The sequence below is a fragment of the Jaculus jaculus genome, chromosome 17 (genome assembly GCF_020740685.1).
Source record: "Jaculus jaculus isolate mJacJac1 chromosome 17, mJacJac1.mat.Y.cur, whole genome shotgun sequence".
Taxonomy (NCBI): domain Eukaryota; kingdom Metazoa; phylum Chordata; class Mammalia; order Rodentia; family Dipodidae; genus Jaculus; species Jaculus jaculus.
In genome coordinates, this window is record NC_059118.1 from 23124106 (window position 1) to 23142374 (window position 18269).

Below are 18269 nucleotides of genomic sequence, written 5' to 3' on the forward strand. Positions count from 1 at the left end.
TGAGATGTGAATATATTTTATTTAAATCAGTTATTTCAGAATATAATTTCAAAGCATAATCAGTGTAAAACAGTATTATTAACAAGGCACTGAAGCATTTTCATGCTAACTTTTCAAAATCTGGTGTGTATGTTGCACTTACTCTGTTTATTTGGCTACTAAATTTTGATTCAAAATACTTTCTCTGTAAATTTCATGAAATTTATTGCTGACAACGTAGATGCACACACCCTAGTCATTCCAAACATACTTCAAAGTTTCCCAGAGACTGAACTGAGAATCTGCTTTTCAATTATAAAAAGTTCAAAGCTGTCAACTCAGTCCCTCTGTCGTGCTTGCCATATTCAAGCGCCCAGAGTCACTGGTGGCCATGGTTGTCCACTGCGGGACAGAGGTGACAGAGACAGCCCCAGGGAGTTACTGATGAGTGCAGTGGCATTCAGAGTGCACTGTCCTCAAGATTAAAGGCCTTTCTTGTTTTCATCAATACTTTATAAATAACCAGCACTGTTCTTAGTTATATCTTCTCAAGTATGCTACGTTTTATCACAAACTGTAAACCGCACAGGACAGAAGTGCTTCACACTGGATTACAAAGAAGCTTATCATGATGTGCCTTCTGAAACAAACCCACCGGTTACCTGTCTTTCTCCAATGCAAACAATACGCAGTGCTACCCTAACTTCTAAAACTAGCATTCACATGGGTCTAAAGATAAGAATAATTACATATGTATGTATGTATACATACGCATACACATATATGGAATATTCCCAGAGATTTTTAATCACAGAGATTAATTCATGAAAATATGTCTACGCTCTTGCTTTAGACAGGTCTCTGATTTGCCTTGTGAACTTGTTACAAGTTACGTGTATAAGGTAAGTGCTAAACCACTCAGGTAGCTGTGGCATTTCTGATTTGCCTTATGTGCATACGAACCTTAACATTATAAAACCCACTGATCAAAACAGATGCTAAAATCTTTTCCATAAGTGATGACTAACTGTGAGAGGAGGAGAGCCAGCGGGGCAGTGGCTGGGGGCTGCACGCCACAGCCCAGCTCCACAGCGCGTGGCAGGCGGTGCTCCTCACATCTTGGCCGGCAACCTTCTGGCTTGGTCCTGAAGCTCCATCTTTGCGATGGCTGACAGGTGGACTTCATCGGGCCCATCTGCTAAGCGCAGAGTGCGTATTAAGGCATACCTGCAGAGGAACGGTGGTCACAACGTCACCCAAGAGGAGCACGGGACTTTAATGTCACACTCATCCTAAAACAAGAGTGTAGTAACCCCACCGGTCAGTGTGAGCACACGAGTGTGAGAGATGAGAAGGGCCGAAGGGCCCTGGAGCTGCTGGTTAACCTTCCCAGCCTGGGGGATTCAAGGTGGCTGAAGGGAGATGACCAACAGTCACCTCCTCCACAGAAAAGGACCAAAGGGCTGCGTGGGAGGTGGGGAACACTGATCTCAGAAAGGGAGGCACTGGAGCCTCATGTGACTCAGAAAACTAGGAGAACAGTGTAGAAGAGGAGAAAGAGCACCTTGCAAGCGCCCCGCCTGTGGGAGGCCCAGGGGGAAGAGGGTCTCAGCAAATGACCCGAGTAACCGTCTACCATCGGATGCTGACCACACATGCTTTTCAGCAGTGTGTGGAAATTTGTCTAGGCTAGAGTTTATATTAAAAACTAAAAATACGATTAGGCCAATAAATATCCTTCCCCATCAGGGTAATGCAAATCAAAAACTACAGTGAAGCTGGGTGTGGTGGCGCACGCCTTTAATCCCAGCACTCGGGAGGCAGAGGGAGGAGGGTCGCTGAGAGTTCGAGGCCACCCTGAGACTACATGGTGAATTCCAGGTCAGCCTGGACCAGAGCGAGACCCTACCTCGAAAAATCAAAACCAAAACCAAACAAAAAACTACAGTGAGACGCTTTTTTTTTGGTCTTGTTTTTCAAGGTAGGGTTTCACTGTAGTCCATGCTGACCTGGAATTCACTCTGCGTTCTCAGGGTGTCCTTGAACTCACGGCAATCCTCCTACCTCTGCCTTCCGAGTGCTGGGACTAAAGGTGTGTGCCACCATGCGTGGCTACACTGAGAAACTTTTTCACCCTAGCTAGTATGGCTATTATCTAAAACCCAAGAAATACCAAATTCTGGTGGAGATATATATGTGTGTGTGTGTGTGTGTGTATAGAGAGAGAGAGAGAGAGAGAGGGAGAGAGGAACTCTTATACAGTTGAGGGGAATGAAAATTAGTATAGCCATTATGGAGAGTGTTTTAAGTTTTCTCAAACCATATGCATCTAAAGAAATGTAAATTATTATACTAAAATAATTCTAGCACATGCATGTTTATTTTGGTATTTTATTCACAATAGCTGTGATACGGAACCAGCCTAGGTGTTCATCAGCAGAGGAACTGGTTCAGAAAATCTGGTGTGTGTACACAATAGAGTGTGTGTCATAAAGAGAATGAAATCCTATTGTTTATAGACAAACAGAACAGAACCAGCATGTGAAGTGTAAGCCACAGAAAGACTAGAACCATACGTTTCCTCACATGTGGAAGTAGAGTAGTGATTATAAGGCATCAGTCAAGGGTGGGCGGGAGTTAGCAAAGGTGGACAAATTTGACCAGGGCACACTGCATACATATGTGGAAGTAAATACAAGACTGGACTCTACTACAGGCAGTACACACAGTCAATATATGTTACTGAATGCTTTTAATCCCAAGCCTATGAAATAGAGGTAATTTGAAATTTTAAATCTTCTCACATGTTAGCCAGAGGGAAATCCTGGGAAACTCCTGCCCCTCCGTGCACCTGGATGGCCCGGTCAATGACCTCGCCGACGGCCCGCGGGGCAGCCACTTTGATCATTGCGATCTACGTATCAAGATAAGAGAAGAATGTTCCTTTGGACACTTGACAAAAATCTGCCAGAATTTGTTGTAACTGGTATTTTCTCTGAAGAGAAACCAGGAAATGTTCCCGCACCCAGACCACCACTAAAGCAGGATCCTTGGTGACAGCCAGCAGAGCTGCCACAGTGCACAAGCCACAGCTCAGTCCGTGCAGACCTGCGGAGAAGCACTGTCCTCCAGTCACGCTGGGCTCTCGTTCCTTTACAACCTGCCTTGTTTCCAAAAGGGTTCTGGCAGCTCAGCTCGTCCGTCACATTCCCCATGTTTGGGACCACACACAGAGTTCACTCCACTAATCAGTGTTTTTCTTAGCAATTTTGTGTGCTTTTAGAACTTAACGATTATGTCCTTACTTCCAGAGAAGGCAGGGGACAACAGTTGTCTTTTGTGTAACATTTAGTCTGTGGCACAATCCTCCTATGCGTTCTGTACCCACCACTGTGGTTGCTCTCCACAAGAACCCTAGGCCAAAGGCAAGGTCACAAGGCTGCCATAAATGGTACGGTGGGTACCACGGAGTCCAGGTGTGTGTAAGCCCTAGAGTGCCCACACTCTTGCTGCTCCGACATCTAAACAATGTCGGAGGCATTATGCGTCCCCCAGACGATCTCCTTGGGGGCCCAGTGAAAGGACAGCTAGCAAGTGACACACATGTTTATAGTTTGTAAAGTACAGCTGCATGGGGACTTCCAGGACTCTGAGGGCCCTCGGGTGTTATGGAACCCGCACGGTGGGTGGGAGAGAGCGAAGAGGGCTCTGTAGCTCGTGCTCCAGGGATCTCACCTCCTTCCTGGCCGCAGCGCTGCCCCGCGTGTCTATGCTGTGGGCGGCTTTCAAGGTCAGCAAGCGGATCTGCTCGATGGCGATGCGGCTTTCGGCAATCCCGTGCGCCACGACCTCCTGTGGGGAGCACCGGGAAGAGACAAGCTCGCGTGGGATGTCCACATTTAGTGCAGGGCTGCAGTCTGGTGAACATTTGCTAGACTAACTACACTTCACAGGCTTTGCTGTGCGCGTTTTCACCAGCCAAGCAATATTCCTGAAGGATTACAGTTAGTTTTGCAAGATGAAAGAAGAAATTTCCCTCTGAAAATCGTTTTGGCTGTTTGTATTTTACTTTACATTTAATGTGTGTATTGTGTACAGTATGTGTGTATTCGTATGTATGTGGGTGCATGTGCACATGTGTGTGCATGTGTGGAGAGACCAGAGGTTGGCACTGGGTGCTTTATTCAATAGATTTCGTTGATTAATTTTATTTATTGATACATGGTCTCTCACTGAACTCAGAGCACGCTAATTTGGATAGAAGAGCTTGCCCCAGGGATCCTCTGACCCTGCCCTGCAGCCTCTGGGATAACAGTGCTTGATTCAACCCACATTAACCTGACACCGACATGATATGCCAGCCATCATTGCCCCAGGACCTTTCTGCAGCCACAAGTGGCTTCGAAGTATTTGAGATATACCCAGTCTTGACTGAAATGTAATATGAAGTGCAAGATATACCCGAGGGGCTAGGGAGATGGCTTAGTGGTTAAGCACTTGCTTGTGTAACCTAAGGACCCTGGTTTGAGGCTCAATTCCCCAGAACCCACATAAGCCAGATGCACAAGGCGGCGCATGCAACTGGAGTTCGTTTGCAGTTGCTGGAGGCTCTGGGCGCCCATTCTCTCTCTCTCTCTGCCTCTTTCTCTGTCACTCTCAAATAAGTGAATAAAAATAAACCAAAAAATATTTAAAAATATATACCCTTGATTTTAAGAATAGGTATTTAAAAAGAATATAAACTATCCCATCAATCATTTATGTATTAATTTCATGTTGATCACATTTTGGATATACTGAGCCAAGTGAAAATATTTTAATTAGCTTCATCTGTTTCTTTTTACTTTCTACAAATGTTGCTGCAAAGCCAGCAAGGTAGTGTCTGTAGTCTCAACAGGCAGGGCAGAGTCAGGGATTTGTGACTTGAAGCATGTGTCTACTGGATGGCACAGCCTTAGAGGCTGAAGCAGCTCTGAATTAATTTCAAGTAAGCAGCCAGCAGACAATGAATATTTATTATTTTTTTAAAGTTGTTTAAAAGCCAGGTGTGGTGGCGCACACCTTTAATCCCAGCACTTGGGAGGAAGAGGTAGGAGGATCAGCGTGAGTTCGAGGCCACCCTGAGACTACATAGTTAATTCCAGGTCAGCCTGGACCAGAGTGAGACCCTACCTTGAAAAACCAAAAAAAAAAAAAAAAAAAAAAAAGTGTTTTTTAAAGTATTTTATTTATTTATTTATTTATTGAAGAGAGAATGGGCATGTCAATTCTTCCAGTCACTGCAAATGAACTCCAAATGCATGCACTGCCCTGTGCATCTGGCTTACATGGTACTGGGGAATTAAATCTGGGTTTCTCAGGCAAGTGCCTTAACTGCTAAATCATCTTTCTAGCCCAAAAGTTTTTATTTGTGTGTGTGTGTGTGTGTGTGTGTGTGTGAATGTACGTGTGCTCCCTCTTCTCTTGAGACGGGATCATTTGCCACTACAAACAAGACTGGCTTGCAAGTGACTTTAAGTGGGTAATAGAGAATTGAACATAGACTAGCAGGCTTTGCAAGCAAATGCCTTTAAATGCAAAACAATCTCCCCAGTCCTCAATATTTTTTATGGATTCAAAGCTGGGTAATTATAACTCCATGAACGAACTCACAATGAATGCATTTACTTCTTAGTTTTAGAATAAATAAATGTGTTCCCAGAAAGATCTGGACAGGCTCTAGATTTGCTGAAAAGCATTAAAGGGTAGAAACTGAGTGTGCTAGGAAATCACCAAGTTTATTTACTAAGACAGAACTTTGTGCTTGAGCTTGGAATAATTTAGAAGATGGCGGGAAGGATTTTCCAAATTCAAGGAAATGTCACTTTTCCCTCAAGGTCACTTTTCCTCACTGTTACTCAGTGGTAACACTGAGGGGGAATAAATGGCCCAGACTGTTGTTTATGACATGCTTACACGTTCTGTTTTTGCTTTTGCCAACTCATTTCATTGGAGCCAGATGTGAGTGCGGAGCGGGGCCTGGCTTATAAAAGCGCGGCTTGTTGTGCAACGGCATGGTGAGGGCAGGAGAGGACTTTCTGTCTAGGGCACTGTTAAATCACCACTCCAACACTGCACGTGGGCAGTGCTTCTCTGTGACCAAGATGCCCACTGGTTACCTTCACTATTCCCTCCCTTCACCCTGCTCCAGGGCTTACATAGCAACACACTTGTAAAGAGAAACCAGGAAGGAGTCAGGGTGAGCGTCACAAGTAACTGTCCACAGCAGGCGGCAGCGGGGCTCTAGCCCAGACCCATCGGTCCCCACAGTGCTCACCAGCAGCTGGACCCTTGTCACCAAAATCCCACCAAATCCCAGACAGCTTCCCACAAACTGCTCCCAGGTATGGAGTCATAAAAACAATGCTGCAAATGAGCCACATCCATGTTGAAGGAGCATAAACTCTCCGCAAAATATTCAGTTATCATTGCTAGTGACTTTCTGCTGGCTTTTTCCTGCTCCTGCCACGTGCATGCTATTATTAACAGGAGCATTGGTAGCTATTGCTATGGGTATAACATTGAGCATATATTTCACAAAATGCAGACAGGTTTTAAGAATTTGGGCTAAAAATACTGTAAAACTTTCTGAGATGATAATAAATGTACTGTCTATGGGGATTAATGTACTAAAATATACTCCACAAATATAATTCTACCATCACAAGCTTGACCCATTACTAATGTGATCAATAGTCCACATAGTAAATATTTAATGATAATTGTTACTGATTTCTTAAAAATTAGGAGGGTTTTACATGGGAGAATGATTTGTTTGTCCCATATTCTGTGAAAAGCTTCCTAACAAAGTCTGCAACGATACCTACCTTCCTGTGCTGATAATGTATTTACTGTTTTTGATTGCACTGCCCGCAGGAAACTACCATGTCCATAGGGCCTTATAAATAATAGTACTATATGGATTTTAGACAAAAATTCAAAAGATTATAAACACCCCACCAAATGTTGGTTCTATTTCTACATACAGTTCTCCAATGACAGGAAACTCGCTTCTACCAGAAGCAGTACATTCCATTTTGATATTTCTCTTCTAGAATGTTCTTTCTTTCTCTGAGTTATGGGGCTATTTTCCTATTTCTACATTTATCTGTCATTCCTTCCAGAAACCCAAAGGACAAGGCAGGCAAGTCCCTTTTCCTGTGATAGTTTCTTCATATGCACAGAGCAAGAGCCTGAGAGAGATGGAGCAGTTCTCACACTGTGGGCCACAGTGTTGAAACATCTGAGGGGCTGTTTCATCTTATAGAACAAAAATGCTACTAATCACATGACATGGGGGAGGGGTGTGTTTATGTGTGCGTGAATATTTGTGTGTGGGTGTACCTGTGTGTGCATGCTTGTATGTGGTGTCCGTGTGTGCATGTCTGTGTGTGGGTGTAACTGTGAGCGTGTGTCTGTGGGTGGGTATACCTGTGTGTACATGTCTGTGTGTGGGTGTACCTGTGTGTGCATGCCTGTGTGTGGGTGCAACTGTGAGCATGTGTGTGTGCGCATGATATAGAGGGCCCCAATAAATCCACCTTACATGTTCATACAGTTTCTTCTTAAAGGCTTCCCTCTGTGCGGCCCGCTCACACATGATCTGCAAAGCACGTTCTGCCAAACCCACTGATCTCATACAGTGATGGATTCGGCCAGGTCCGAGGCGGCCTTGGGAAATTTCAAATCCTCGACCTTCACCTGTGAGACGGTACAGAGAACATTCACATAAATCTTTGATTAAAATTAGCTGCCCTCACTAATCTTCTGGGGAGGAGAAAGTCAATTCTATAATCAAGTTCATTATGCATCTATGGGAATATAGACTTCAGTGTCTATAAAGACCCTATCATTACACATTTAACCAAATGTAAGACCTGTGTCTTGAGTAAGGCAGCAACCACTGTGTTAGTGCTACAGTAGCTGGACAGGTGGATAAGACACAGATCCTAACCTGAGATTCAAAACCACAAGGACTACAGAGAAGCATAAAGAATAGCAGAGGAGGGAGAGATTGTTCACCAGTGTTGTTCTGGGGTTTGGCAGGGAGCAGGGACTTGCTGAATGGGTGGAGTGAGACACAAAATCATTCCTGAAAAGGGTGGCATTTCATATAATCTTTGAAGGTTGGTAGGTCTCCAGTAAGTGGGAGGATGGAATCATTCCAGGCATAGAGTGTACAAATCCATTTATTCTACTTTGGATCTAAGATTTTATCACACAAAAGTACTCAGGTTTTTGTAATCAAGTGGAAACTTCCAGATCTCTCTCTCTCTCTCACACACATAGACACACACGAATAGGTGCATATGTACTCCTCCATTCATAGAAAAAAAAAGAGAATGCAGAAAATGAACATTTTTCTTTGATAAGCAAAGTAAGAGGTCAAAGTATCCAAATTAAGGCTAAATATCTTTTCCAGATTTAGGCTGAGGCTATAAATACACAAAACCAGAGGACAGTGTTCGGGTATTGTGTGTGTGTACTGTGGTGGTGATGGTGGTGTGCATGTGGCATGGGCATCTGCATGTGCCCACGCAGCACCCTTCATGCCTGCCTCTGGTGGGCAGGATTGCTCATCTGTAGCGGCTGGTTAGGAACGTCAGGTGTCTCAGCCCATTGCTTTTCCACAAGTTCTTACTTGAACGAGTCTTACTGATCTTGGAGCTTGCTGTATGTTATTGTAAGCTTCCTGGGTCTCTGCCCGCAAGTCTGGGGTTACAAATGTGTGTGGCCATGCCCAGCTACTTATCGGAGTTCTGGGGATGCAACCTGAGAGTCTCTCAGCTCTCCTCAGGCTCGCACAGTGAGTGCTCTCAGTGGGACGGCCATCTCTCCGGACCAATAATAATTCTTCTAAACTGTCTCACCTAGTATTAAATTGGTGGCAGGAACTCTCACGTGGTTGAAATGGACTTCCCAGTGTCCTCCATGCAACTCATCTGTAACACATAAGATCAAAATTTAAGAGAAAAATGACTGGGCCCAAGGAATCACACACAGTGACTGCTATCGTGTAAGGACCTATAGAAAACAGGGTTTAAATGACCGACCTATCTGTCACAGAAATTCCTAGGTCGATTTTGTGCTGATCCCATGAGCCCAGCTCTCCAGAAACCTCAACTGTTCAACGTTGAAGAGATCTTAGATATCACTGGACCCAGGGATTTTCAGTTATTCTCTTAAGTTTTGTAAAGCTATGTAAAAGGAGAACTGGACTCCCTAGCTCTAAGGAGGATATCTCATTATTGCTTTTTCTTTAACCATGCACACGTGCACAACACACACGGTTCTAAAAGAAATGGGGAAAAATTCAACATTTAAAAATCTCAAAGTGAGAAATGTGGAGTTTCTTCTTTATCATTGTGGAAATGGCGCTTGAAGACGCAAAGGCCTGCTTGAGGGGACCAGCAGGCTCAGCGTCAATCACGAAAGCTGAGATCACTGTCCCTCCACACTGCCTCACCCAGGCTGTCCTTGTTCGCACGTGTTCAGCCTCTGGGAAGTGCTGGCACTGGAGCTCAAGGACTGGGACAACATCTGCACTTTTGACTTCTGTCTTTCAACTGCCCCTCCTCCCTGGAAATAACCTCATGCTAGCTCTACACCCTTTTCCTATCCCAAAGGGCTTCATAATCAACCTTGTCCGTTCTGTTTCTTTTGGCCTTGGATCCATGCAGTTGCAGAGATGCTGTAAATTTTGCAAACTGAAAATTCAAAGGTAGGTTCTGTGTTGGAGGGTATTTGTGCTTAATTTATACTTAAAGGGAAAATTCAAAGGTAGGTTCTGTGTTGGGGCATATTTGTACTTAATTTATACTTAAAGTCTCTCTCTCTCTTTCTTTTTTTTTTTTTTTTCCCAAGGCTGACCTGGAACTCACTCTGTAGTTCTAGGATGGCCTTGAGCTCACAGGTATCTTTGTACCTCTGCCTCCCAAGTGCTGGGATTAAAGGTGTGAGCCACCATGCTGGCCCTTAAAATCCTGTGTGTGTGTGTGTGTGTGTCTTTCAAGCAGTTGCTATGCAACCCAACAATTTCTTCGGCACAGTTTGCTCTCATGATGCCCTTATACTTAACCTTTGGTACATCCTACAGAAAGTCACTATGCCAGACAGTCTATAAAACTGTAAGTCTTGGACTGGGGAGATAGTTCAGTGGTTAAGGTGCTTGCCTACATAGCTTAACGATCCGGGTTTGATTCCCCAGTATCCTCGTAAAGCCAGATGCACAAAGTGGCACGAGCATCTGAAGTTCATTTGCAATGAGAGGCCCTAGCATACACTCTCTCTCTCTCTCTCTCTCTCTGCTTACAAATAAATATTTAAAAAACTGAAGGTCTTACATCTGCAATTTGTATATACCCATCACATTCAATGACAGAAAGGCAGACTCCCTACGAAACTTAAAGTTCATCAGCTTTTCCACAGCATCTGTCCCTTGCTAGTATGCTATTCATTTACATACACACAGGTTTGTCATTATTGCTTCCTTCTTTCCACCAGCACGTGAGCTTTGCAGAGCAGGGATCTGAATCTACTGCATTCAGTGATGTCCACCTAGAAGGGCGTTCACACTGCATAACTACGCACAGAGTGGACGACCTCAGTGGCATGGGCACAATGGACACATGCCCAGGATGGGTGGCAGGAAATAAAAGCAGCCTTGATTCTTACAAATTCTACCCAAGGGCAGAAGAAAGGAAATATTTTGCACTTGAATAAATCAAAACTTAGTGCATTGCTTACTCAACTCTTGTAAGTTAAACAAATTGAATTTAGAGATTAAAAAAATGAAGTTTTGGGGCTGGAGAGATGGCTTAGCTGTTAAGCGCTTGCCTGTGAAGCCTAAGGACCCCGGTTCGAGGCTCGGTTCCCCAGGTCCCACGTTAGCCAGATGCACAAGGGGGTGCATGCGTCTGGAGTTCGTTTGCAGAGGCTGGAAGCCCTGGCGCGCCCACTCTCTCTTTCTCCCTCTATGTGTCTTTCTCTCTGTGTCTGTCGCTCTCAAATAAATAAATAAATAAAAATACTTTAAAAAAAAAAGAAGTTTCGGCCGGGCATGGTGGCACACACCTTTCATCCCAGCACTCAGGAGGTAAGAATTGGAGGATCACCATGAGTCTGAGGCCACCCTGAGACTACACAGTGAAATCCAGGCCAGCCTGAGCTAGAGTGAGACCTTACCTCTAAAAACCAAAACAATTAAAAATAAATAAATAAAATGAAGCTTGTGGATTAATTCAACTTGATTTATTCTCCTATCTCATTCACCCTCTTAGGCTGTTTAAATCTTCAGGCACTAATTTCCATAATGATAAGAAACTATTTACTCTCAATTTTTTTTTAAATTATTTATTTATTTATTTGAGAGCGACAGACATAGAGAGAAAGACAGATAGAGGGAGAGAGAGAATGGGCACGCCAGGGCTTCCAGCCTCTGCAAACGAACTCCAGACGCGTGCGCCCCCTTGTGCATCTGGCTAACGTGGGACCTGGGGAACCGAGCCTCGAACCGGGGTCCTTAGGCTTCAAAGGCAAGCGCTTAACCGCTAAGCCATCTCTCTAGCACACTCTCAATTTTTTTAATGATCTTTTTCACAAGGAGTTTCCCTTGGAATTTAAAGAGAAAAACATTTCCAGAAATGGAGAGACGATGGGCAGTTAGAACTCCCTGAAGACACTCTGCCCTTTCCCAAACAGTAAACACAATGAGACAGAATGTTGCCCTGCCTTTTTTCCTGTCTACCCAGCCAACAGCCACTGGCATGTTAAGAGTTGTCAGGGGCCTGGAGAGAAGGCTTAGTGGTTAAGATGCTTGCCTGCAAAGCCAAAAGACCCGGGTTCGATTCCCCAGAACCCATATAAGACAGATGCACAAGGTGGCATATGCATCTGGAGTTCATTTGCAGTGGCTATAGGCCCTGGCATACCCATCCTCACTCTCTCTATCTACCTCTTTCTCTCTTTGTCTCAAATAAATAAAATAAATAATAAAAAAAATTAAACATAAGACTTGTCAGGGCCAGAGAGACTTCTAAGGGAACGTTTCACAGAGTGCCATGTCTTCCCTCCACGGCTGCTGCTGCCTCTGGTCCTCCTTGTTAATGCACGGACTTGCCTACCAAGGACTCACCCATGTAGCCAAACACTGACAACGGCCTGATTAGCTCCACACCGGGTGTGTTCATTGGAACAAGGATCATGCTGTGTTGTTTGTGTCTGGATTAAAGAAAAGCAGGGTTAGGGAAACTGCTAAGAGGAAAAACAAAACAGATGTCTGCAGCACCAAAATGATTGCCATTGTTCTGGCGTGCTCCCATAAGCAACGATGACTGGGCCCTTTGGCTTTGCAGGCAAACATCTTAACCTCTAAGCCATTCCTCCAGCCCGGAATGAGAACTTGTGAAAGACATACACCCGACACAGGTTGGATCTAGAACCAAACTTGATTTGAGACATTGCCAGAGGCTCCTCGCTGCTCAACGATGGCAGGTGGGAACTGATGCCCAAATTAAAAACTTTAACTCTACTGCCTTTAATCCACATATCTAACCACTTCGACATGACAGACAATTCTGAAAATTCTTCTCTATTCCTTCTCCTTTCTTCTCTTGCCTTCTCCTCTCCTTTCCTACCCTCCCTTCATTCCTTTCCTCTTTTCTTCTTGTTCTTGTCCCCAAGAATTGAACTCAGAACCTCACACACACTCGCAAACACTCATTCTGACCAATACCACTGAGTCACATCCCCGGCCCTGAATTTTTTTATTTCCAATCACTTGATCCAAATGGCTTTGAGAAATGCATCACTTTATTTCTGGCTTTTTACAAGGATAGAGTATTACTAATGTAGTGCAGGCTAGTCTGGAACTTGGTATGTAGCCCAGGCTGGCCTTGTCTTTGTGATTCTCCTGCCTCTGCCACCTCCAGAGCTCTGATATTCCAGTGCTGTAGACCAAGTGAGGCAGCGGAGCTTTCTGCCAGAAGCCCCCTGGTCAGCCGCTAGACGTCGCTGGACCTCTTGGCAAACGCTTGTTAAATGCAGATAGGCAGCGCTTACTCTCATGGTACAGCTTGTGTTGTGGTTCCTGAGCCCAGACAGTGTGTTTTAAGTGAACCAAATGGAAAGAAAGGAAAACAGACTCATTCTTACACAGACGTTCCTTCACTACCTTGATGCAGAAGCAGTTTCCATTCTTCCCAAAACAACTGCAATTTTGCACTTGGGATTCCCAGCTCCTAAGACACCAGGAGGAACAGAATGTAAGAGCAAGTATCTAATTTTGCTGCAAAGGTTCTGCTCTTTCCAAATTTATTTCTGACAAAAAAAGGGCAAACATTCTTAAATTCATTAAAATAACACATTGCACAACTCTGTATGTCATCCAAGAAAAATGAGTCATGAAGGACAAGACTGGGTCCATCAATGAAAACTGCTGCATTAACATAACCAAAAGTCACAAAAACACGATACAGCTGGAACCCCTGACACAGAAAAATGATGCTCCCATGCACACCACTTCAGATATCAGTGTGCTGGAGAGCTGTGGAATTTTATACCTACAAGAAAATTAAATATCATGTATGACACTGATATATCCAATATAATATTCCATCTATCCACATAAAGGTGTTCTGATCCCATGTTCACAAGTTTGGGTTCTCATTTATTAAGAATGAAAATTCAGCCAGGTATGGTGGTGCAGGTCACTAATCCCAGAACTGAGGAACTGAGGTAGGAGGATCACCATGAGTTCAAAGCCATGCTGAGACTACATAGTGAATTCCAGGTCAGCCTGGGCTACAGTGAGACCTTACCTAGAAAAACAAACAAATAAACAAACAAACAAAACTGAATGAAATTCAACAACAAGTTATTTGGATATAAAAATCTTGTTTTATCACATTTTAGGGTTCTAGAAGAATTCCCTCTTGGGGCCATATTGCAAAAAGAATGTTTCATGTTATCTAATAAGTCTAAATACCTGGTCCCTTTGGGAAGCCATGTGACTGGCTTTTCATACACAGCCACAAATCACTGGATCAGGCTAGGTTATAGACCTCTATACAAACACTTAAATTACATGAGTCTCTTTTCTAACTTCTTATAAAAAGAGACTTCAAGAGATTTGAGATCATACATATATTCATTGAGCAATGTACATAATTTTGTCAGATAGCTGAAAATGCCATAAAATCTCTAGAGAGTTGGAGGAGGAGTTTAGACATTGCAAGAGACTGAAAAGGCTTATCAACCAACAGTAAAATGTTGACTTTACCTAGACCCCATCTTGACAAAATAAAATATATTAATAACAATAAAATCTATTAATGCTGGCTGGGAAACCCTGCCAGCCTACCTTGAAACACTCCCCCCACACACAGGGAGAGAAAGAGAGAGAGAGATCCTATTCAAGTCCAGTGAACAGCAACGGTATGGAGAGAAACATCGATGGTATAGTGGAGAGCCTGGAGACAGGCACTAGTGGTGAACCTAGAAACAAGTGAAGACAGCACCCAGGAAAAGAGCTGCTTTGGCAGGACAGACTGAGGAGGGCTGGGGAGGACACGGGGAAAGGAGGAGAGGAGAGAGGTGAAGACGAAAGTCACGGGAGGCAGTCAGCGTTCCACACTGACAACATGTGAAATGCAGAAAGGCCTTACATTTGGGTCTCTGGCGCTGTCAAGGAAACAGGATGAAATGAAACGTACCTCTGGACCTCCGGTAGGGGTTTTTAATCTAGCTGAGAGGATTCTAAAAAATAGGAAACTGTGTAACGAAAGTAGTCCAGAATTTTCTAAAGTTCAGAAGGGAACTGAGCTGGGAGCTTTGTGAGAGGCACAACTTGGAGAGTGACAAAGTGGCAGGGTGGCGTTTGCAGATGGCCACGAAGTGGTCACTGAAGGACTCACAGAGAAGAGGAAGTAGAGGTGGGGGAGCCTAGCCCTGGGATGCTCGTGGCCACTGACAGACATCAGCAAATACCTGGGAAATAGGGGAAGGCAAGCTGGCCAATGAAGCCGACAGAGAGGCCCCCGTCTAAAAACGAGAGCAAGACGCTTGCAAAGGGCCGGGCCAGGCATGAGCTACAAAAGAGAAGAGTGACTCGCCAAGACGTACATGAGGGAGGTGCGGCAGCTGGCACTGTCCTAAGTAGGTATCTGACACTTAGACGGAAGGAGAAAGGTATAGGGTGGGTTACAAAGAAACTGCACAAAGTTATCATGCTACTGGAAGGTGACAGCCTGAAAACTAGTATCTCATCAGCTGATCCCACAGGGAATCCAAGACTTCCTCCAAGAGGTTTCTCATATTCGGAAAAGAGATCTGGCTGAACTTGATGTAACCGAGGAGAGCTCAACTACTAACCCATGCTTTCCTCTTCAGTGTGATTGGGCCAACAAGGATCTGCTGTATGTAATGAGAACCTGTAGTCGAATGCCCAAGCACGCTGGAAAACTGACCACGGAGGCACGAGATCAAACGAAAGCCAGAAAACTGGGGACGGCACCAGATGAATCCAAACAAGAGCACTGGTGAAAACGCAATGCGAGATCCAAGTGTCCTGTCGCCACAGAACCAGAAGAGGGTGCAGCCCGAGAACAAGACCATGAACACTCTTCGGGCTTCACATGTAACTGCTGAAACAGAAAGGTTAAAAGAAACACATACAAAAGAACATAGAGGGACTGGAGAGATGGCTTAGCGGTTAAGGCATTTGCCTGCAAAGCCAAAGGACCTCGGTTCGATTCCCCAGAACCCACGTAAAGCCAGATGCACAAGATACCACACGTGTCTGGAGTTCATTTGCAGTGGCTGGAAGCCCTGGAGTACCCATTCTCTTTTTCTTTATCTCTCTCACACACACTCACTCTCTGCCTCTTTCTCTCTCTGTCTCACAAATTAATTAATTAAAAATATAAAATAGGTTTTGTCTATAAAAAGGAAGGAGGGGGACAAAGGCAGTGTACTTAAAATGTGTGATTTTCTTCATCCTGAGGCTAGAGTAAGGACACACCTAAACAGACTTGGAACTTGAATCACAACACCAATTTCTTCATAGTCACAGAAATGTCTAAACATGTAATAATGCATATGTGCATATGATTTTATCTATGACTAGAAGGGGAGAGGCCTATTAACTAACAAGTCAGGAAATTAAAATAATAAAATTGGCCAACAGATGTTACAACTGTACTTAGATACCAAATCCATTAAGTGAATTTTCCTGTACCATTTTAACCCAAAGCATGCCTTATTGAAATATTATGTGTGCAGTAAAATGAAAACCATTTTTCTCCACTGTTCTGGGCATTTGCAACATAACCTTATTACTCAATCCAATTGTTTCAAAGAAAATAAACTAAGAAGCTATTGTATTGAAAAGGAATGAAGGGTTTTCATTAAGAGAAAAATGCAGCATTTTCATAAGTAAGAAAAATGTAAAATTGTTCAAACAGAACAGTTGGCTATGCCTTGAACAGTCTGCAGTATTGGTACTGACATGAGACAGCAAAAGTTTTAAATTCAGGTGAAATCCACTAATTTTATATCAACCAGCACTGGAGTGTGAATGTTAACTGTCCCCTAAGGGCACATGTGTAGAAGGATTTCTCCCCAGGGAAACTGTATTGGTGGGCAGAGTCTTTGTGTCTATGTACATTTACGTGTGCATGTGCCTGAGGAGACCGGAAGACAACCTCAGAGACCAGAGGACGGCCTTGGGTGTTTTTTCTCAGGGACTGCCACTCTTTTGAGACATGGTTTCTTACTGGCCTGGAACTCGCCAATTAAGCTAGACTACATGGCCAACAAGCCCCAAGGATCCATCTGCCTCTGTCTTCCCAGTGCTGGCAGTAGAGGCGCATGCTACTGTGCCAGTATTTTATGCATTCTAGGGATTGAACGCAGGTCCTCTTGCTTGCACGGCAACTACTTAATTGAACGTGCTCTCTCTCTGCAGCCCTTGGTGGTGGAATCTTTAGGACGTGGGGCCTGGTGGAAAGTTGGAAGGTAACTGGGACGTGTCAGTTACTTTCTCATTGCTGGAGCAAAATGCTGAACCAGAAGCAGCTTGTGAAAGGAAAGGGGCTTGACCTGGCTTACAGCTTCTAGGAGAAGTTTCACCCTGTAGGGAAAGCATGGCGAGTGGGAGAAGGAGGCCCATGTCCCATGTCACTAGTCAGGAAGTAGACAACAGGACTTGAGGCTGGGCTGTAACGCTCAAGGTCAAGACCCCAGCCAGTGACACACTTCCTACAGGTTCCATAACTTTCCCAAACAGCGCCACCAACTGGGGAGTAAGTGTTCAAACACAGGAGCCTATGGAGGGTAGTTTATACTTGACCCACCACAGGGAATGTACCCTCAAAGGGGACCATGGAATCCCAGCACTGTCCTCTTCCTCCTTTGCCTCTGGCCCTGAGGTGAGCAGCGTGCGCCCCACCTGCTCCACTCTGTTGCCATCAACACCTGCGCCAGGGGTTGAAAAGCAACATGTCGCTGGGTGTGGTGTCGCACGCCTTTTATCCCAGCACTCAGGAGGCAGAGGTAGGAGGATCGCTGCGAGTTGGAGGCCAGCCTGAGACTACATAGTGAATTCTAGGTCAGTCTAGACTAGAGTGAAACCCCATCTTAAAAAATCAAAGAAAAAAAAAAAAGCAACAGGTCCACCTGATCATGGGCTTGAATCTCTAAAATCATGAGCAAATACACCTGTCCTCTTTATAAATTAATTAATTCAGGTATTTTACCATAGTGAAAGAAAGCTGACCAAAAAAGCCAAGAATTTTAGAATTTCTAGAATTTTTTGTTTTACAATGGTGATCTCTTTCACTGTGGATCTTAGAGCTAGAATGCCTTGTCTGAAATAGTCAGGTGGAATTTTTTTTTTTTTTTTTTTTTGCTCTTTATTGGCTGTATAATATACAATCAATATTCTTAGAAATTGTGGAACAAGAACCTTTATATAATGATTCACTGTGAAGTTTTCAATGACAGTTTTCCACTTGGAGCTGTGCTTGGAGCTTCAGTTATGGGCCTTCAGTACCTAGAGGCCAAAGGCTACAAAGGCTAAAGGTTGTGCCTGCCTACCCCGCACAACACGCTGGCTCCTTGGGGAGCATACTCCTGAAAATCAGACTCGGTCACACAGACACAATTTGGAGTGAAATTTCATGAGATAAATATTCTTAAGCGATCAAGGACATTTTGGTATTTGTTTATTACCATAATAGCTAGGGAAAGGAAAT

The 18269-nt window shown here is 44.2% G+C and overlaps 1 protein-coding gene across 1 annotated transcript in view; it reads right to left on the reverse strand.

Annotated features, from left to right (window-relative positions):
• The window catches only part of Acad11 (acyl-CoA dehydrogenase family member 11), a 76617-nt gene continuing 58348 nt past the window's right edge, over positions 1 to 18269 (reverse strand). The window contains exons 14-20 of the mRNA XM_004664330.2: positions 13190 to 13256; positions 12152 to 12237; positions 8889 to 8960; positions 7565 to 7719; positions 3715 to 3831; positions 2784 to 2893; positions 1 to 1206 (exon numbers count right to left, since the gene is read on the reverse strand). Of these exons, the coding sequence (XP_004664387.2) occupies positions 1092 to 1206; positions 2784 to 2893; positions 3715 to 3831; positions 7565 to 7719; positions 8889 to 8960; positions 12152 to 12237; positions 13190 to 13256 (722 nt within the window). The 3' untranslated portion in view covers positions 1 to 1091. The remainder of the gene's footprint in view (positions 1207 to 2783; positions 2894 to 3714; positions 3832 to 7564; positions 7720 to 8888; positions 8961 to 12151; positions 12238 to 13189; positions 13257 to 18269) is intronic.